We start from the raw sequence: 22,199 nt of genomic DNA, 5'->3' as shown, positions 1-22,199 counted from the left end.
TCAGGGAGTCACTTCTGAAGGGGGTACCACTGACCCTGGATGGATTCATTTGCTTACCACTGTCCAAAAGAGGTGGCTTGGTCCGGTTAGTATTTAGGGGATGTAAGCCTGAAAATTAGTTATCTTTTATCTTATTTTTTAAAGGAATTATTTATTTTATGTATGTGAATACACTGTAGCAGAAGAGGGCATCGGATCCCATTATAGATGGTTGTGAGCCACCATGTGGCTGCTGGGAATTGAACTCAGTGCTCTTAACTATGGAGCCATCTCTCCAGCCCCCTAATTATATTTTATCTTAAAATTTAGGATTAGAATTGTATCATTAAGCTTAGAACTAGGTACTGGGCACCAGAAGTGGGAATGGCAGTCCATCAACTTGGGTGGTGGTGGTGATGATGGAGGTGGTGGTGGTGGTGGTGGTAGTGGTGGTGGTGATGGACGTGCTGGTGGTGGTAGCTGATGCTTGCTCTTCCTGATGTAGTAACCTTTATTGACTGAGAAGGAAAAGCTGCTTAGTTAAAAGGAAAGTGTCTTTGGAAGGGCAGGTCCTCAAATATTTTAGTGGAGAAAGAGGAAGAGAAAAGGAAGAGGAAGCCATAGCAGCTGTGTGGTAGAGGCCAAAACAGGAGATAGCAGACAGGGTCCAGATGCTGAGGGTGAAAGGCCCCTTGTTGTGAAAAACATGTGGCTCTGCAGGCCTGAGATATGTATCAGAAACCTCCCAGGAGCTGATCACCCCTGAGATGTGTCTCAGGAAAATCCCAGGAACAGATTCCCCGCCCCCGCCTTGAGACAGTGTCTATATTGCTTGGCAGTCCTAAAATTTACAAAGTAGATCAGGCTGGTCGTAACCTCAGAGATTCATTGGCCCTGCCTCCTGAGTGTTGTGATTAAAAGTGTGCACTACCGCACTCAGCCTGAGCTGACAGTTTTATAATATAAGGATCTCTCATGACATTATATAACTGTTGAGTCAGCAGTTGGGGCATGTGGCTACCTTCACACACTGAAGCTGACCCTCAAATAACCATCACACCAGAGTCCCTCATGTCAAACTGCTTTATTACATCTTAAATAACAGTACAGTTTAATATAGTATCTATCTTGCATCCAGCCTCCTTGCAGTACACTGACTTTAAAATTAAATACAAAAGGTGGAAAGGGTACAGGGTGCAGAGAGCTCTACAGAGTCGTTTGGTAGGAAGAGAAGGGGCTTCGCTGTATTCTCTTTGCCATGTCCAGGCCTACCGCACAGTCACAGCACAGTTTTGTACAGGACGCTGCAGAAAACAGAATGGCGAAGCCACTACTGCTATGAGGGGTGCAGGATATAGGGGGATGGGAGGGCCCACAGAACACTGCTGTCCAAACGCTGCTGCTGAACATGGCTTTGAGATGATAACCACGAAGATCTGCACGGTGTAAAAATGGTTGCCTCAGATGCAAAGGCTGTTCCATGGAGGCTGCTTCCAGGAAGTGGCAAAGAGGCAGCGGAGCAGCTTCCCTCCCTTCCTGAAGCCAGCAGCAGTCATTCCCAACAGGACTATCATCTTGTAAAGTAAAGAAAACAGTGACTTATCCCACTACTCGAGTGTGTAAAGCGCTTGCTGCTTCCGATATGTGTGCAGAATAGCAACAGTAATGGACAAAGCCGCCACGGTTACAACTTGAAGAGGTTATTTCTTAAAATAAAAAGAACATCTAAGGACTGAGTCCTATATGCACTTTAGAGCATTTCTACAGCATGCGATTCTAAGAGTAAACCCACCCAATATGGCAAACAATCAAATTGTTTAAAATTTAACTTAGAAAGTCTGAGATCATTATTTTCAAAACATTGATTTGTACATTGTTTCATACACAAACTGACTATCCAAGCACAGGACAGGCACCTCTCTGGAGAAAAAAAATCTGACAGCAGGGGCAGGACGGCTAGTGTCACATGACTACAAACTTCCCTCCAACTTCACAGGAAACCCAAGGAAAGAACAGAAACTGGACAGTGAGGAGGGAAGGGTGCTGGGAATAAGTTCACTGCTGAGCAAAGGGAAGGATTCTGACCAAGCATTCGTGGCCATCATAACATGTGCTTGGCTACTTTGCTTCTGAATTTTTTCTTCCACTATGCTGTGTTTGTGCGAAACAGTCATCTGTGACATGAGACAAAAAAAAAAAAAAAAAAAAAAAAAAAAGCAAGCCAGGGACAAAAATGCATCAGTGACAGTCAGACACCCCCATGGGCTCTGGTTCTCTTAACTACTGAACATAAAGGAATATGTTTAAGGAAGAAACGTGAATGCTTCCAAAGTCTTGCTACAAATGACTTATATTTAGAAACAATTCCAGATAAACAAAGTCTTCAACTTGTTTTTCATGAATGCCACAGATCAGGATCACTGATTTAAATGCAAATGAACTAGTAAGAAGGTGTGTCTCTCTCACAATCATACTCAGGGTTACCTTCTGGTTAACATTTTTATTGTAGTATTTCCTTTAAAAATTTGACCAAGACAAAACAAAACAAAAACAAAAAACAAAACAAAATAAACCAAAGACAATGGCCCCAGAAAAATGCACAATTTGTTTTAGTTTACAGCACAGAGATCCTTCTCTTAATGGGAGTTGTGCTCTTGGTTTCAGCAATAAGTGAAGGAAAAAAGATCTTGCCCTTTTGAAGTTCTGAGGGGAGGTGTGGGTGTCCACGTTAGTATGGTTGGATAGGATATGCTATCGCAGTAACGCTTCAAGGTTGGAATGGTCTTCCAGTCGCCATGGCATCCATCCACCTGCTGCTGTGAACAGAGCCTGGAGTCAGTGCATGAGAAAAGAACCTGAGCTCTTCCACTGTGCTTTGCACCACAGAGAAGGGCCATCACTTCAGATCTGCTGCAATGCCAGATCAACAAGGTATCTTTGTAAATCTACAACCCACATAGGAAAACTTCACGCCCTGAGAATGGGTGTGCTACAATTACCTACTGGCCTTAGTTCCAGATCTTGAGGAAGCTGTCCCAGGATCCTGTTGCCACAGCCATGCCATCATCAGTCACCCCCAAGCAGCTGACTCGGTTGTCATGTCCAGCTAGGACACCTACGAACAAGAAGAGCATAACCACAAACACGTGATGCTGTGACAAGAGCAAATGGCTCATCTGGATGGACAATACTCTAAGACTTTGGTACAGCCAGCACCTATGAGGGAAGAGCACTATGAAGAGAGGAAATTTTTGTCAAAGTGTAAATTATCCTTAAATGTACAGTCAACTCTGTTAAAGCAGCAACCAATCATGACATGTTCCTCTGTAACAAGAACATGGACATAAGCTCAAAAGGATGACAAAGTGACATGCACAAGTATACACATGTACATGAATCCAGACCAGACCCGTGTGATAGTTTTTGTATACTAACAAAAGCAGCTTAAAAATCACAGAACACTGGGTAGTGGTGGCACACGCCTTTAATCCCAGCACTTAGAAGTAGAGGCAGACAGATCTGTGTGATCCAGGACAACCAAGGCTACAGAGAAACATTGTCTTGAAAACACAAATGAGGGGTTGGGGATTTAGCTCAGTGGTAGAGCACTTGCCCAAGGCCCTGGGTTCGGTCCCCAGCTCCGGGAAAAAAAAAAAGAAAGAAAGAAAACACAAATGAACAAAAGAATAAATAACGAATAAACATACCCCATCTGCGAGGCAGGGTTTCTCTGTGTAGCTCTGGCTGTCCTGGAACTCACTCTGTAACTCAAGCTGGCCTCAAACTCAGAGATCCACCTCCTTCTGTCTCCCATGTGCTGGGATTAAAGTATACCCCCACCACTGCCCATAGAATAAACCAACCTTTAAAAAACAAAAAAACAAAAAAACTGAACAGCTAACCTTAGAGCAATAAACCACATGGGTATGCAGAGCCACCATCACATGGCACACGCCACCTGCCAAGACACCCTTTCTCTCACAGAAGGGTTTGAAACTTCAGAAATAACTTCTAGTTCCTGTAGCTACTCATGTACCAACTGAGAACAAGGGCTGGAAGGTTCTCTGTCAACTTCCTGGGCTACAGGGTCAAAGGCAGAAATGTTTATTTTTGTTTTTGAGACAAGGTCTATGTAGTCCTGATTATTCTAGAACTCACAGAGATTGTATGCTTCTGCTTCTGAGATCTGGGATTAAAAGTGTGGGCCACCAAAAATGTCCTCAATTCAGCAGTCTGGCAGGGTGTAAACATCCACAGTGGGACACATAAGACTTGTGGTCTCAATCCCTCTTCCATCCTCCAAAGCAGATTTGTTGAATGTGATAACACTCTTCAACGTGAAGCTTAAGGCCAGCTTGAGCTCAAAGGTAGACACTAGAGACAAAAATGTTCTAACCTTTCATCCAGCTTGTATTTAACCCATTTGATTCTGATATATTAAATTCGGGCTTTAAATTGAATCATCACCAGCACACTATTCAACAACCTTGTACAGACAGAGGAAGGGGCACGGCATTGTATCAGAGGTCAAAACTGTACAGATAGGCCCAGAAATCTGAAATGCAGCTGGCCATGGTGGAATGAATATGTCAGGAGGCAAATGACTGCAGAGGATGAGTCAGGAAGACTGAAAATTGATGGTACTCACCAATAATTCTAGTATTTAGAAGGCTGAATCAGAAGACTTTTAAATTCAAGGACATCTGGTCTAATGGAGTGCTCCAGGCTAACCATGGATACCCACAGGAAAAAGGTGGAACTTTGAACACTGAGCTCAGTAGTGTCTGGCATACTATCATCTCCCACATCCCCTCACAGGAGTTTGGTACTTCCTGGAGGGCCAGACCTCAAATTAGGTGGCCTTTAACTGTCCCCTCTACTGGCTATGACATACCTAAGTTGATGACACAAATGTACACATTATAGCTCATCTAAGCCTCATTTTTACCACAAGCTGATGTCCAAGAACATAGAAAGGCCATGTGGCCACTGACCTGCTCTGTCAGCTTTGAGTGCATCCCAGACATTACAGTTGAAGTCGTCATAGCCAGCGAGGAGGAGGCGGCCACTCTTGGAGAAGGAAACAGATGTGATACCACAGATAATGTTGTCATGGGAGTAGGTCATGAGCTCCTGGTCTGCACGAAGGTCAAACAGCCTGCATGTAGCATCGTCTGAGCCAGTGGCAAAGGCATTGCCATTGGGAAAGAACTAAACAGAGAAGACAAATCAAGACATATGTAAGCAATGAGGCCTGGGACACAGGCCAGCTGATTCAACACTTACTTAGCATGTGTAAGGCCCATAGTTCAGGCACAGGAGAGGGTAAAAAGTATAGTGGTTCTGCCTGTACTCTGGCATGGAATGGAGTATATAGTTATCAGGAACACAGTGGATTCAAGGTCTAGCTGAACTATATATGAAGTTCTAGGCCATATACTGACGAAAAGTAAACATTCAATAAGACACGATGTTAATGTAGTGTTAAAACATAATGAAGATCCAGCAAGAATAAGGGCTGGCATCCTAGAGTGAATGGGGCATGTACTAGGGGGTACTGACATAGTACTCATGGACTGCCACTGTCAGCACGGCAGACTTCAGTACAGAAAAGCAATGAGACTGAGGCACTGCTGAAGGGCTTCTGGTCCCTGAACACTAGGGAGGGATTTGTGGAGGACAGAGCAAATCCCTGCTCCCGCACCAGACTCATCACTTCAGGAGGTGTTAACAAGAAAGCAGTTCTAAATTTGCCATTCCCTTGGCTGGCAGGATATTCAACCTCTAAATTACTGGTCACTTTACAGAAAGGAACAGAGTCGAGCCGGCACCTAGTAGCCTCATTAGTGTCTGAAATACATGCACAGCACAGGGCTCAGCTGCTTCTTAAAGACTCTGTGACTCTGGTTTATTTGCAAAGGGAAGGACAACTAGATTTGGTAGCAAAGGCCTGACCTTTTCTCAGAATAAACACAAGGGAAAAATTTTTTTAAAATACCTATTTCTTTTTTTTTTTTATTTTTGTTCAAAGATTTATTTATTTATATGAGTGCACTGTCTGTAGCTGCCTTCAGACACACCAGAAGAGGGCATCAGATCCCATTACAGATGGTTGTGAGCCACCATGTGGTTGCCGGGATTTGAAATCAGGACCTCTGGAAGAGCAGTCGGTGCTCTTAATCACTGAGCCATCTCTCCAGCCCGGAAATAAAATTTTTAAAAATAAAAACAATACTTTGAATGCCCCCCCCCCCCACCAAAGATACTAGAGTTAAACACCAGGAGTTAAGAGCATTTACTACTACCTAAGTTTGGTTCACCCACTCTTTATCAGGTGTCTCCTAATGGCCTACTTAACTCTAGCTCCACAGCATGAAATACCCTTGTCTGGACTCTGTGAGCACCTGAACTACACATGTACATACCCATAGACAGACAGACAGACAGACGGACAGACAGACAGACACATGAATGAAAATGGTCCCCACATGCTCGTACGTTTGAAGACTTGATTCTTAAAGTTCACGGAACTGTTTGAGAAGTATTAAAAGGTAAGGCCTTGTTGGATGTGTAAGTTACAAAAGGCCACGCCATTCCATGTTTGCGCTGCTCACTCTCCGACCTGTGGTCATGTATGTCTCAGGAGGAAGTGCTCAGCTGCTTCTCCTGACCATTCTTGCCTGCTTGCAGCCAGGCTCCTCACAATGACGGTCATGGACTCACCCTTTGAACCTGTAAGCCTCAATTAAATGTTTTTCCCTGGGGCTGGGGATTTAGCTCAGTGGTAGAGCGCTTGCCTAGGAAGCACAAGGCCCTGGGTTCGGTCCCCAGCTCCGAAAAAAAGACCAAAAAAAAAAAAAAATGTTTTTCCCTTTAAGTTGCCTTCATCGTGGTGTTTTTGTCATGGCAACAGAAAAGTAAATAATATGCTATCTCTCCAGCCCCAGAAAAACAAATCTTCAACAACAACAACAACAACAGGTTATGATCTGAAGTAGACACAATTTAACTCACACATATGGCATTGATGTCAGACTCGTGTCCTGTAAAGGTCTGCCGGCACATCCCTTCTCGGACATCCCAGAGCTTGGCCGAAGCATCGCAAGCACCAGAGACAAACAGTCTGGTGTCAGGAGCAAGAGACAGGCTCATGACATCTCCAGTGTGTCCAGTAAACGTGGTTGTCTGCTGGCCGGTCTCGATGTCCCACAGGGCACTGGAGCAGGAATAAGTGGCAAATAGATATCAGCCACACACATGGGACCAATCACCTAAAACAACATCCTCCATACTACCCAGGACCACAGATGGCCTCTGTGCCACTGTGAAGTCATTTACTTCTGTAATGAGATTTTGTTTAAGAAAAGCAAATGTTAAGGCCTGAAAGAAAGGATCCTGTTTCATCTGTGTTACTCCCTCTGTGCCTTCATCTCCCACCTTCCTAGACACCAGGGAGGAACATATGGTCAGTAAGCGGCTCAGAGCAACTCTGATGCTCTAACTCCTCTTCCATGAGGACCATAAACCAAAAACAGTCTTCACGGATGGACAGGGCCTTCCAAGGGCCTCTGCTTGACAGTTACCGACAGCACTACATAAAGCAGGAACTAGCTATTAAAAGGAGAATCATAGGTTACTTCCTGCTGCAACCTGAAGAAGCAACAGCATGGTAAACTGCCATTCTTGTTAGCCTCACCAGCCTGTCTCACCCACAACACCATCCAATCAAGCAAGTTCACCACAGTGAATGCTGGCTATCTTTGCTAGGCATGAGGGACACAGGAAGGAAGAAGCACAGGGCACAAACGTTTCATACATTTCATCCAAGAAAATAATCAACACATGAAATTCGTAATGACTAATCTTCACTGCCCACCTGACTACATTTGATTACTAAAGCCCAAGCAGCTAGGCACATTTGTGAAGGGTTGTCTTGATTGGATCATTTCACGTGGGAAGACCCACCCTCAATTTGGACCATACCTTCTGGTGGCAGCTCACATAAAAGGGTGCTTTTGCTTTTTGCCTGCTTGCCTTCATTCTCATTGGCAAGTTCTTCTACCTTGCTTCCTTTACTTTCCTTTACTGCTTTAAAACCCACTTCAGGTTTCCATTGTAGACAAAAGACCAGCTAAGATACCAGTTTTATGAACTAAACAACTATTAAATTTTTTTACCATTTTCATCAGAAGTCCATTGTTGGATTCTCTGGCATGTAAGTCATGCTACTAAACCAACTTGAAAATACTGCTACTGACCTCCCAGGAATGCCTCCAATGACCAGAAAAACACACAGGGGCAGCTTAAGTCTAAAATTATTCTCTTAAAGTAACGACCTGGTCATTTCATCATTAAACAAAGGGAAAAGTTACTTGAATATATCTCCATCTACTAGTAAACAAACATTCTAAAATAAATAAATCTGATAGAGCTGCTGTTTAAAAGCTAGACTCATTCTCACAATATGCTGAATTGAGTTCACAGCGAAAGAAAACCCCACAGGGCTAAAAACACCACATACATGAGTAAAAATAAATGGAGAAAAAAAATAAAGAAAAACAGATATTTGATATACAACTAACTATAGTCTACATTTTAGTTCTTTAATCAAAATCAAACTTTGCATATCTACAGATGGTGCAATGAGTTATTTATTGATACTTTCTGTTTTGTAGTTACCAGGCTATGATCAAACTCTAAATTGTCTTAACTACTGACAAGAAGTGTTTACCTTGCAATGGGAAGTAGGTAGCCCTACTAACCAGTGTTAACAACAGTGGATAGATCTCAAGTCTCACTCTCTGCCTTGTCATGTACTCACCATGTGGTGTCTCCAGAACTGGTAACTATCTGATTGTCATCCAGGAACCGGCAACAGGATAGATAACCTGGTAAAGAGAAGACCCAAATGAATAACCAAGTCTAGTCAGTCTCAATCCTAGGATTCTCTCACTGTAAAAACTATGGTAATAAAAATACCCAGAACTTCTGTCACAGGCTGGGTGAAACTATAGCTAGGTAGCCTCGATGGGATAACACTTCAGACAGGCCTATACCTGCACAGCACACAACACTGACCTATGCCAAGGGAACACCTCACTTTTCTGCCTGACCCTCTGTCTTAACATAGGGTTCCCTTTCCTTTTAGCCTCATTTGTTTGTCCACCTACTTACCGAGTAGGGCAGCTGGACACAAAGGAGCTCAATACCCAATGAGGAGAGACAGCAATGGAAATAAGGAGCAAGGGCTACAGGACAACTAGAGGAACAGGAAAAGATGACAGAATAGCAAAGCACACTGAAAATGTCCAGTAAGTAGGCTCCAAAAAATATGGGTGAATGGGCTTGCTCTCTCAAGAGCTGCAATATGAAGTGTGCATGGAAAAGCTATGCTCCTGCTGCTGATACCCACAGAAGCTGGGATGGAAAAGAGGACATGAGACTGTCTCAAAACATAATAAAGTTTTTGAGAGAGCTGAATACGAGTCATTGAAAAGTCAAACAGGCTGATACCTGAAAGTTTCACTTGAGAGGAGTAAAATCTGCCAAGCAAAGGGACAAATTATAAATGGTTACATAAAATTACACAACACAAGGCAGGACACTGAGAACATCCCGGATGTGTATGGATTCTGTGCACAGGCACTTGTTGCAATCGCCTGAGTGGTTATCCCTGAAAATACCACTTCCTTTCTGCTGGAGTGACACGGATGCTGAAAGGCAAACCCCAGGGCTTTGCTTTAGCCTATGATTTTAACAAGCTGATGAGAGTGGGACACGAAGATGATGGAAACAGAAATAAGTACTTAATTGACCAGTTTTGCATTTCAGAACAGATTTTGCAGGCAGACAGAATCTTTTAGGTCACCAGTATCCTTCAGAGTGAGGGGAGAAAAAAAAAAACAAAAACCACCCAACCAACAAATAACCACCCTCCCAAAAAATGTCCACTGTGTTCATAAACATGTAAAACACCCAATTATTCATTAGATGAAAAAATTATACACAGAAAATGTTCCAGCTACTCACTCTACCAAGTCACAATACTTTCTGGCAATGACATGCTACATCAGAAGGACAAACCATGGCCCTCTGGACCAGAACACTCAAGGTCTCAGAACGGCAGCTGAGTCCCGCCTTCCACTCTTTTCTCATCAGTCCCTAGGGATTAGTACTGAGACCAATCTGTGTCTCCTTGAAAACAGTATCTAGGCAATAGACATGTTTTCATATATATTTATTTGCATGTATGTATATGCATGCCTTATTTGTTTGTTTATGACAGTCTTTCTCTTTGTAACCCTCGCTGAACTGGAACTCAGTCTGTACAAGAGGCTGAGATTCTCGTGCTTCTGCCTCCTGAGTGCTGAACTAAAGAAGTATGCCATCACACCTGACTAAGTATTCTCAATTAAAAAAAGAGTATGTGCTCTTTGCTCTTCCCTACTCCCTCTGTCCCTGTCCCTTCTCTCCCCACCCCACCCCTTTCCCTCCATGTGCCCATGGTCGGCCTCCTTTACTCCTCCCCCCTTCTATTCATTAAACCTCTCCACATGGGGAAAAAAACAAAGAATGTGTATTCTACCTATAACTTATAATTAATATAAATAGTAATAATGAACACTCTTTGAGTTATTGTGAACCCACTGGATCCATTTCTAGGGTTTCCTTATCCTATAAGATAGCCTATACGTTCGATTAGGTTTTGAGCCTGGAGGGCATACTCCTACATAGGAAGCTCCTACCTAGGAGCAATAGGACACAGAATCAACTACCAAAAGCCTGTTCCTCAGCTGACTTCAATGGTCCTGTCTTTACACAGTTGGATGATCACCAAAGACTCAGCCAGTCTGTTGGAACATTCCTGAGAAGTGCTAAAGCAGCCTCCAAGAAGTCCTAACGTACATATCCAGGTATTTAACAGTTAACAGCAAAAACAAACAGGCAGTGAGCAAACCCACAGACAGCTCAAGTGGCAGGAGGACAAGGTAAGAATTTTGCTGCTGTGTATGTGTTTCTTAACCTGATGAAACTGAACAGACATTTGAAAGGAACATAACGAACCCACAGTTGCTATGACAATTATTGCCAAGGCTGCAATTCAAACTCGGTGCACTGAGAAATGGCAAACTGTGATCCACACTCAATAGGAAAGGAGCACAAGGACACACCTCAAGACCAGGCGCTACAATTAGCAGACATTTTACACTTTGCTCTTGTAATTATATTCAGAAACATAAGAAATAACCTTGTTATAAATAAGACAGAAAAACTTCAGTGCTTGTGGAGGGGATCTTTAAAAATAAAAACAGAAATTCTGAATCTGAAGAGACCATTTGACACAAAAGCTTATCTGACTACACTCCCATGCCTCACCAGCACTCACCAGCACAATGCGTATTCTTGCACCCATTCTTAGGTGAATGCTAGGTTAATAGAAGGACAGCTGTGGTTCACTGATTACAAAGTCAACTGAATTTACTTGAATAGAAACAAAATATGTGAGGAGTGGAAACTGAAGCAGCTTACCCTCACAGCCATAGAAACCAGGACATTAGAAGACAACTCAAATATTACCGATTTAGCAAAAGACAAATTTTAGTAGGTTCCAAATCCCAAGCACAAGAATACAAAGAAAGTCACATGTCTAGAAAATTATCGCCAAATCAAAGATATACCTTTAATATGTTTTGTTTTTAAATGTTGAAGGCTGAGAAGATGACTCAGTGGTTAAGAACAGTGGCTACTTTTCTAGGACTCAGGTTCAATTCTTTTTTTTTTTTAAAAGGATGTATTTATTATATATAAACACACCAGAAAAGGGCATCAGATCTCATTACAGATGGTTGTGAGCCACCATGTGGTTGCTAGGATTTGAACTCAGGACCTCGGGAAGAGCAGTCAGTGCTCTTAACCACTGAGCCATCTCTCCAGCCCCTCAGGTTCAATTCTTAAACCAACAAAAAACCAGTTCCAGGAGAAACCCAGCACACTTGCTCTGACTTCGTCGGCACTGGCCATGCATGTGCTGTGCCAACATTTGTGCAGGGAAAACACCCATACACATTAAGATGACATCAACTCAAAGTTCTGTATGTCCAGCAAAAATATCCTTCAGGAGTAAAGGTCAAGGGCCAGCAAGATGGATTAAGTGTTAGGTGCCTGCTGCCACCTGGGTCACTGGGAGCTCAATCTGCAGGACCTACATGGGGGAAGAGAAAAGCCAACTTCCCACAAGTTGTCCTCTTAATTACACACACACACACACACACACACACACACACACACACACACACACACACACACAAGTCAAAGACTGGCAAGATGGATCAGTGGGTAAAGGACTTGCTGCCAGGTGGGGTTGATCTTCAGAGTCCATGCAGGGATGGAAGGAGAAAACTAATTCCACAGAATCATCCTTGATCTCCGTATGTATGACCCCATCACCACCTCGCAAATAATACAATAAAAATAATCTAACTCAAAGGTGGTGACAAAGACAGACAGATCTCTATGAGTTTGATCTACAGAGACAGTTCTAGGACAGCCAGGGCTACATAGAGAAACCATGTCAACAACAACAACAACAACAACAACAACAACTACTACTACTACTACTACTATAGAATAAATAACAAACAGACCTTTTCAAAAAATTAACAGACTTCTCACCAGCAGCCTACTCTAACCACTGAAACCTCTGGTTTCAGTTAACCCATGAAAACCTAGCAAATCCCAGAAATGAAAAATTTCTTGGGGCTGGAGTGGTGGCTCAGTGGTTAGGAGCACTGATTGCTCTTCCAGAGTCCTGAGTTCAATTCCCAGCACCCACATGGTGGCTCACAATCATCTGTAATGGGATCTGATGCCCTCTTCTGGTGTGTCTGAAGACAGCTACAGTGTACTCATATACTTAAAAAAAAATAACAAATTTCACTCAGTGCCAAGAGTCCAAAAAAAAAAAAAAAAAAAAAAAACCTTAATTCTCAAATAGCATTCATTATAGTGTATTGCCATACTGTGTTACCTTCTTGCTGCTTACTGCCAATTTCTTGTATTTAATCTGTAAATTAAATTTCGCTGAACGAACATTCAGATATAAAAGAAAAACAGCAATAAAGGGACTGCGTAATGCACAACTGCAGGTGTTAGGAGGGAGTAGCATTTTGGCTACAGGAAACCAGAAAGAGAGACGTCCTCAAGAGGAGTACACGGCACTGGAGATGCTGCTGCTGTCTGAGTGCACATGAGACCATACGACCCTTCAAACACAGGCATGGTGGTGCACACTTGTAATGACAACACTGAAGAGGCAGAGGGTACAGAATGCAGAGACTGGAACAAGCTTGAGCTACAAACAGAGTAACAAAGAAGGCAGGGAAAAAAAACAAAACAGGAGAAAAAGGAAGCAGAGGGAAAGAGAACCATCCTAAGTACAGAACCAACTCCAACCACATCCAGAGCAACACTCAGGATTTTCTATTATACATCAATAAAAAAGCAGCATTTAGTGCAAATAAACTTCAAATTTTAAATGCGATTATTTCAAATTATCAATAAGTGGTATGATCTTCCCAAGGTGCTGGCTAGCAGCAATGAACTCAAGTTCTCTGTCAGGACTGTAAGACTGCAACACAGCAGCCTGACCTGTCCTAGACAACAAAGGTGCACCCACCCATCACACTTTTAGTCCTAGCACCCAGGAGGCAGAAGAAGGCAGATTCCTCCAAGTTCTAGGTCAGCCTGGTTGCCCTTAAGATGAGGAAGAGGATGGATGGCAGGCTAGACATAGTCAACATAAATAGCCTCTCATATAGTTTAGGCAGTTTCAAACTCACTGCATAGTGAAGGATGATCTTCAACTTCCAGCTTCCATCTAAATGCTTGAAATATAGGACTATACCACCAGACCTGGTTTTATGCTGGGCTGAAGATCTAACCTAGAGCTTCATTCATGGTAGTAAGCACTCTATATTTCTAGCCCTACAGAAGCTACATTCCCAGCTCCTAAAGGCAGAGACTGTAAACAGAATTAAAGCAAGACTTAATTCTACGCTGTGTATAAGAGACAACTTATCAGAAAAACAATCAACAAGAAAAAATGTGCAGACCGTGAGTGTGAGGCTGAGCTGTCTGGAAACCGCAGGTGAAGTGACTCACACTAGGGCGTACGTGAGGGGCACGAGGTCATGACAGAAACTACCAATCATTCAGCAAGATACAGCAACAATAAACGCACGTGCAGCACTTCAAACATAGAAACGTAGATTCTGGTCTGCCAAAGTACTTTTTTTTCTGATGGAAATACAGACAAACATGATGCCTAACAACTAGAACAGTTTGTTTCCACATTCTTATAGCACGACATTTGGCAGACCACCGGCTCAAATTAGAATGAGCTCACAACTAGTAAGTTAAATATCTCTCTAAAAATTTTTAATGTATATCTGCCTGTGTTGTGGGGTGAATGAAAATGGCCCCCACAGGCCCACAGGGAATGGTACTATAGGAACACCTCCCTGTGGAAGCAGATAAGACTTTGTTGGAGGAAGTGTGTCACTGTGGGAGGATTTTGATGTTTCAGATGTTTAAGCCAGGCCCAGTGTAACTGCTGTCTGTGAATTCAGATACAGAACTCAGCTACCTCTCCAGTATCGTGTCTGTCTGCATGCTGCCAAGCATCTTCCAATGATGATAATGGACTAAACCTCTGAGCTATAACCAGCTCCAATGAAGTGTTTTCCTTTCTAAGAGTTGCTGTGGGGGCTGGGGATTTAGCTCAGTGGTAGAGCGCTTACCTAGGAAGCGCAAGGCCCTGGGTTCGGTCCCCAGCTCCGAAAAAAAAGAACCAAAAAAAAAAAAAAAAAAAAAAAAAAAAAGCTGTGGTCATGGCATCAATCACAACAATAAAACCTTGACCCGGACAGCCTGTATGGATACCATATGCATGTCTGGTGCTCACAGAAGAAAGCATGAGATTCCCTAGGACTAGAATTACATAGAAGTGGTTATAAAGGACATGCAGGTACTGGGAATTGAATCCAGACCCTCTGGAAGAAGAGCCAGTGTTTTTAACCATCTTTCCAACTCTCTAAATAATAAATTTTAGATATTTGTCTTACTTTTTTTTTAAAGCAATCTTTTTTTTCTTTTTCCCGGAGCTGGGGACCGAACACAAGCGCTCTGTGTATGTGGTGCATGCTTATCCAGAGGCTAATAGAGGACACCAGACATTGAATGTCCTGTCTATCACTGTCTGCTGTCTCAATTCCCTTGAGATTGGGCCTCTCACTGATTGAGGCTGGGCATCAGTCCACAATGATGAATTATAAACAGGCATATGCCCCGTGCCCAGTCTTTTATATGTGAGCTCTGGGATTTGAACTTAGGTCATCAGGCTTAAGCAGTAAGTGTTCTTGGTCACTGAGTCTTCTTCCCAAACTTTTCCCTTTTTCTATTCTATATTTGAAAATTATATACTAATCTTCTTTTTTGAGAGGTTTTCATATAGCCCAGAGAGCTATGAACTCTTGATTTTCCTACCTCTACTTCATGAGTGATGGAATTACAAGAATGTACCATTATGTCCAGTTTTATGGTGATGGGATAGACCTAGGACTTTGTGCATGACAGACAAATACTCTACCAACAAATCGACATCCTCAGCCCCTAGGACAGTAACTTAAATAAATATCACTGATCAAAATGTACAGTAACTTAAATACTACTGATCAAAATGTACAGTAACTTAAATATCACTGATCAAAATGTACAGTAACTTAAATACTACTGATCAAAATGTACAGTAACTTAAATACTACTGATCAAAATGTACAGTAACTTAAATACTACTGATCAAAATGTACAGTAACTTAAATACTACTGATCAAAATGTACAGGGAGCCATGTCTGTATGGATTTTTGCCCCTTTTAAGTTCTTCTGTTTGAGAATGAAGAGATCTAAAACTGGTGGCCTATGCTCCCAGCGAAAGCCAGAACATTAAGAAGAAAGCATTCCCAAAGTAAGCAGTAATGAGCATTGGCGATGTAACTTAAGACACTCGAAGGATGCACTTCTACCTGACCTAAGGGTTAGAACACAAAACTGCCATGTTCTTCACAATAGTTAATCATGCACAATCCTTGGCTTGCATGCGAAGAAAGCCCCGAGTGTTTTATTAGTAACTCACTGAAGGACAGGAATTTTGAGAACAAAAGATAATGGCCATAGGTAGAAAATACTATGATGGGACTTTCTTCTCTGGAAATGCAATGTGGCCTAAATGATGTATGAATATGCACCCAACATTTTAATGCTGGCTACACTCAAAAGATCTGAATGGACCGTAGACTATCTTCTGTCTCCTCTAAAAGAACACTGGTCAGGGAGCACAAACAGATATGGTTGCAAATATAAACACACGCTTAAGTAAGAATTCCTGTATTAAGGTCTGAGGAAGGCAGTTTAAAAACAGGACTGAAATACCAATGTGTTGATAAACAAGAATGGTGGCTGCTAACTGTTCAAAGAGAATAAAGTACCTGGGAATTAAAAAACTAGGCTTTAAAAAAAAAAAAAAAAGCCAAAAAACAGTTTACAGGTCTCTTAAAGGCGAAGGCATAATGGGCATGGTTTGGCTTCACTTTCAGAAAATTTCTGGCCATTACCTAACATTGACTTGAACAAATAAGCAACAAATCAAAAGAGCAGTCAGTATACACCCCAACAAGCAGCTTTCACTATTGCAACACGAAATGAGATGTGTACCTGTATGTCCTGCCAGCTCACGACTCACACGCACATTTCCTTCACGAGTTTTCAGATTGTAAATGGAGCAGATGTTATCCAGGCCACCACAGGCCACATAATTCCCAGAAGGAGCGTATGCACAGGTCATGACCCAAGAGGAGCGCAGAGGGATGGCATGAACCTAAATAACAAGAACACAGCCAGGCAACACTATTAAGTTCAAGAAAACATAACTACAGCCAGGTGTGTGGTACCTGTTATAGTCCCAGCACTCAGAAGGTAAGGGGATCTCTGATTTGAGCCCAGGCAGGGTTACATAGTAAGGCCGTCTCTAAAGAACAAAAAAATAAATTAACTAGTAGATGGGTGTGATGGCATATGCCCGTGAGTCTAGCAGTGGGAAGGCTAAAAGAGAAAGAACAAGAAGATTTTTTGTTTTCCCTATCTTTTTCAGTTCTGAGAATTGAACTCAGAGTCTCTAGGCTGTTTATCGCCAGCCCTGATGACAAGTTTGAGGACATTTTGAGCTAATCATAATGAGAAACTATCTCAAAACACAAATTATATTTGTATTTTTAATGATTTAAGGAGTGATGCTAGTATGATTTAAGATTTATTTTCCTTTTATTATGGCTTTGAGCTTAAAAAAAGAAGAAAACAAAAACAAAAACCCACCAGGTATGGTGATTCATGCTAATCCCAGCACAAAAGAAGCTGAGGCAGAAAGATAACTGTAATATAAAGTCAGCCAAGGAGACAGCAACTGATTCATATTCATTTTCTCTGACACATACATGCAGTAACCTAACAGTACATTGGTTAACAGTTAATCTTGGTGTTCAGATAGAGCAGTCAAAATTTTTACAATCTTCTACATATCTACTATTTTAAGGGAAAATACAATTATCTTAATTTTTTTTAACCTTACCTGATGACAGCATTAAAATTTGTTTTGAGGTTTTATTTAATTTTATGTTATCTGTAGGAACATTTGACTAAATGTTTACCACATGAGTATAGTGCCTGGGAAGGCCAGGAGGGCACTGGATTCCCCGTGAAATGGACATACAGATGGTGGCAAACCACCATGTGGGTGCTGAGAATAAAACTAAGACATTCTGGAAAATCAGACAGTGACTGAGCAATGTTTGTTTTTTTAGAAAAGGTTTCTTGGTGTCACAGCTCTGGCTGTTCTGGAACTCACTTTACAGAACAGGTTGGCCCCTAACTCACAAGAGAGCTAGCTACCTGCCTCTGCCTCCCGACTTCTGAGATTAATCACCATTCCCGCTCCCCATGTTTGATTTTTTTTTTGTTTTTTTTTAAGTGTCTGTGTGTGTTTGTGTGCACACACATGCCAGAGAAAGTGCACATGGAGGCCTGAGGTTGACACTGGGAACCTTCCTTGACCACTCTTCACCTGATTCTTTGAGACAGTGTCTCTCAATTCTATGTAGAGCTCTTCTATGACTAGTCTAGCTAGCCAGGTTGCTTTAGGGATTCCTTGTCTCTGTCTTCCAAATGCTAGAATTATAGACTTATAGACTGGCCACCACACCCACTCAGAATTTAAATGGATTCCTTTTTGTTGTTGTTGTTGTTGATACTGGTAGTTTTTATTTTTGTTGTTGTTTTTTTTTTAGGTAAGGTCTCATGTAGTTCAGGCTGGTTTCAACTTTATTATATGCACATACATAATCTTTAATGTTTGAGGTTCCTGCTTCCATTTCTCAAATGCTAGATTATGAGCATGTATCACCATACCCAGTGTAATTTATTTCAATGTAAGAGAAGTGAGGCTGGAGAGATGGCTCAGCGGTTAAGAGCACTGACTGCTCTTCCAGAGGTCCTGAGTTCAATTCCCAGCAACCACATGGTGGCTCACAACCATCTGTAATGAGATCTGATGCCCTCTTCTGGTATGGTCTGAAAACAGCAACAGTGTATGTATGTGTATGTGTATGTGTATATATATATATATATATATATATATATATATATATATATATATATATATATATATATATATATATATATAAAATAAACCTTCAAAAATAAACAGTTCATTTAAAAAAAGAGAAGTGAAGGGGTTGGGGATTTAGCTCAGTGGTAGAGCGCTTGCCTAGCAAGCGCAAGGCCCTGGATTCGGTCCCCAGCTCTGAAAAAGAGAAAAAAGTAAAAAAAAAAAAAAAAAGTAAAAAAAAAAAAAAAAAAAGAGAGAGAAGTGAAAATGTAATTCAGAGATTTATACCTGTCAGGCAAACATTCTACCTAGTATCTGTCTTCTCTTTTTCCTCCCTTACCATATCTTGTTATGGTAGCTTTGACCTTCTGGGCTTATTCAATCATCCTGCCTTAGCCTCCTGAATGACTCTCACCAATCTGCTGGATTACTCTGTTTTTCATCTTTTGTGGTTGTGGGAATCAAATCCAGGGAATTCTGCCCAGTAGAAAAGTTCTCTACCACTGAGCTACATTTCCAACCCTCAACTAAATCTTTAAGTATAGTGCATTTAAGATTATCTCTCACTAAAACAAACTAGTAACTAAATAGAATCTACTTTTCAGTATTCTAGAAATAAATTAGGAAAGTTCCCAGTAAAAACTAAGAGTGGATGGAGTATACCTCTTGTATAAGAACAAGGAAGCGCTCAGCTCCTATCTTCATGCCAAGACAGGAACCAGAGCATAACTGTGTGCCAAGCTCAAGGAGCCAGCAACACGAGCTCTTCCATCACCCTTAAGAGGCCATAAGCACTCCATGAACAGACTATTACTGCTCCAGGGAAGAATCTTGTATTGCCCACCTTGTTTGTGGTATAGCTGTCCCAGATGATGAGTTTCCCATCCTGAGAGGCGCTGACAAGGAGCCTGGAGAAAAGATAAAGAAAAAACAAAAACAAAAAATCTTGATAATATCTAGCTAGAGCTTTAAAGCTAAATCTGCTTAAAATGAAATACATTTAATAATAAGAAAAAGAGGATCTCAATGCTAGAGCAATGGAACACCGTGACTGGTGTCAGTGACAGTTCAGCCCTGGGGACACCTGGACGACCAGTTCTTCCCTTTTCACCTGAGAGACGGTACTGACCTGACCTGCTTCTGACAGGCTTCATTTTACTGCAAGTTAAATTAGATACACAGAGCCATGAGAAGTATCAAATATTTAGGACACAGTTTTGTTCAATCTGACACCAAGAAAGCTTGAATATTATGGGAAAAGCTTGAAGCACACCCCACTCAGGAACCATTTTAATCCATTTTAAACACCTGCCCTGTTTTTATTTATATTGGGGTAGTCTGGGTGGGGCACAGAAGCTAGAGTCTAAGGGAGAAGGAATCTCAGCTGAGAAAAATAACTCCATCATATTGGCATATAGGATGCCTACGGGGTATTTCCTTGATTAATAATTGATCTGAACAAGGCCACCTTACAGTGACATCTTTGGGCAGGTAGTCCTGGGTGGCGTCAGAAAACAGGCTAAGTAGGCCCTAAAGAGAAAGCTAGTAAGAAGAGTATTCCTCTGTGGTCTCTGCTGATTTCCTTTCACGACAGACTAAGCTGAAATAAAATTGTCTTCAAGTTGCTCTTGCTCAGTGTTTAATTACACCAGTAGAAATCAAACTGGTACACATGAGCTTGAATGTTAGCATACTTTATAACCCATGAATGGGGGAAGTGGAGACACCATAACTTAGAGAGAGAGAGAGAGAGAGAGAGAGAGATAGATCAAGGCCAGATGTGACGATGTAACAAGTTTGAGGCCCAGATTCTATTCTTCAAAATCAAGAGAAAACAACAAACACTATCCAACTTCCCAGATGGAGATAAATTAGAATACCTGTCTCGCAGAAACTAAGGAGTCTCCTTAGTGTGGTAGTGAGATGACAAATGACAGCAGAAATGCACATGGTTGGGCAAAGAGGCCACCAACTACAGTGAATTATGAATGTCTCATGACTGTCCTAGTTCAGGGCAGCTGTTCTAAGTTTGGAATATGCAGTTCTCTGTATTTGTAGAACTAAGGCAGGGTATACTGTAAAAGGCAAGCCTGACTAACAGGCAAAGGAATCTAAGTTATCTGGGAAGTAACTGAATGAGAGCGACTCTGGAAAGCACAGCTCCTCAGACACAGGGTCCTGTACAATGTACTCTTGCTTAAGGAAGGGTGAAAGCTCTCCCAGGTTCACCACGTGACACTGACATACAGGTTTTAACATCAAATTGTAATCAAAATATATACATTCTATACATTTCAGCCACAAGTATATTGGGGCATATTTGGATTTCTGAAGCTGATCAAAGACTTGAGGTAAAACTCAACCTCATCATTCTGAGCCCTCTGACACTTTTAATCAACCATCCTTGTTTGATTGATTGATTTGCCTTTTTGAGACAGGATCCCTCTATTACGTAGCTCTGACTGCCCTAGAATTTATTTACTATGTAGACTAGGATGACCTCAAACCCAGAGGTCTAAAGCTGTGCTACATCATCCTATGCCAAACCATTTTCTGATGTATAAATTTCCTTTATAAAGAACAACACAAATGTGATAAGAAATAAAATCCCTTTCCATCCTTTGTCACAAAATTTATCACAGAACTGGGCATAGGTGCCCAGTTGCTTTTCAGCTATAATTTTTTTTTTTTTTTTTTTGGTTCTTTTTTTCGGAGCTGGGGACCGAACCCAGGGCCTTGCGCTTCCTAGGTAAGCGCTCTACCACTGAGCTAAATCCCCAGCCCCTATAATTTTTATTTCTTTTTCAGTTCTAGAGATTGAATTTAGAGTCTCCTGCACAGTAAATTGTACTTTACCAATGAATTACACCTCAGTCCTCTGGTACAGTTTTTTTCTTTATGAGGTTCTAGGGACTAAACTCTGGATCCTTGAGAATACAGGAGAACTCAACTAATAAGTCGTAGTCGTCTCTACCGTCTCAGACGATTATTTTACTTTTTTTGAAGATGGGGTACTGTGTAGCCAAGGTTAAAGTCCACTCTTCTGTCTATGTTCAGTCATCATACCTAAGGTACTTTCAACCATCTCCAAAGGATAGTATAAGGCCTCTCTGCTGCTCTATTTCTGCCTGGTCATTTGAGACTCTGAGCAATGGTATTAAGAGACATCTTTAGTAGTAGCTCATCCTCTGATTTAAGGAGTCACCTTCAGAGAGCTCAATAATTGCTAACTCAGTGAGGAATTAAGACAATGCTAAGCTGAGCTGATCCTCCAGAAGGTGAAAGAAGACACGCCTTCTAATCTCAGGTCACGTAACTTGGAGGAACCAACACAGTTCATTGTGCTGTCTGAAGCTTTTCCTGTTCTGTTCGGAACAGATATAGAAACTGAGAACTAGCCAAATAACTGCCTAGAACAAAAAGAGGCGATCACAGCCCAAACCCACATACCCTTCATTTTACTCAGAAGAGGACCCAGCCAGAGAGACTATTTCATCAGGCTCTGGA

General features: G+C 41.7%; 1 protein-coding gene across 11 annotated transcripts in view; it reads right to left on the bottom strand.

Moving 5' to 3' along the window:
- Window positions 1–1,044: 1,044 nt before the first annotated feature.
- The window catches only part of Gnb1 (G protein subunit beta 1), a 66,712-nt gene continuing 45,557 nt past the window's right edge, over window positions 1,045–22,199 (bottom strand). For 2 of the 11 annotated variants that reach the window (XM_063287153.1, XM_039109260.2), the window contains 7 exons: window positions 19,537–19,600; window positions 16,748–16,910; window positions 8,801–8,867; window positions 6,994–7,195; window positions 4,974–5,190; window positions 2,979–3,094; window positions 1,045–2,795 (listed from right to left, as the gene is read on the bottom strand). In XM_063287153.1, coding sequence (XP_063143223.1) covers window positions 2,988–3,094; window positions 4,974–5,190; window positions 6,994–7,195; window positions 8,801–8,867; window positions 16,748–16,910; window positions 19,537–19,600 — 820 coding nt within the window. In that variant the 3' untranslated portion in view covers window positions 1,045–2,795; window positions 2,979–2,987. The remainder of the gene's footprint in view (window positions 2,796–2,978; window positions 3,095–4,973; window positions 5,191–6,993; window positions 7,196–8,800; window positions 8,868–16,747; window positions 16,911–19,536; window positions 19,601–22,199) is intronic. The other 9 variants (XM_008764335.4, XM_006239517.5, XM_063287154.1 and 6 more) reach the window with 5 other exon arrangements.

This window comes from Rattus norvegicus, chromosome 5, assembly GCF_036323735.1.
Source record: "Rattus norvegicus strain BN/NHsdMcwi chromosome 5, GRCr8, whole genome shotgun sequence".
NCBI classification, from domain to species: domain Eukaryota; kingdom Metazoa; phylum Chordata; class Mammalia; order Rodentia; family Muridae; genus Rattus; species Rattus norvegicus.
Note: the sequence above shows the minus strand (reverse complement) of the source record. Positions and strands in the feature narration are given on the sequence as shown.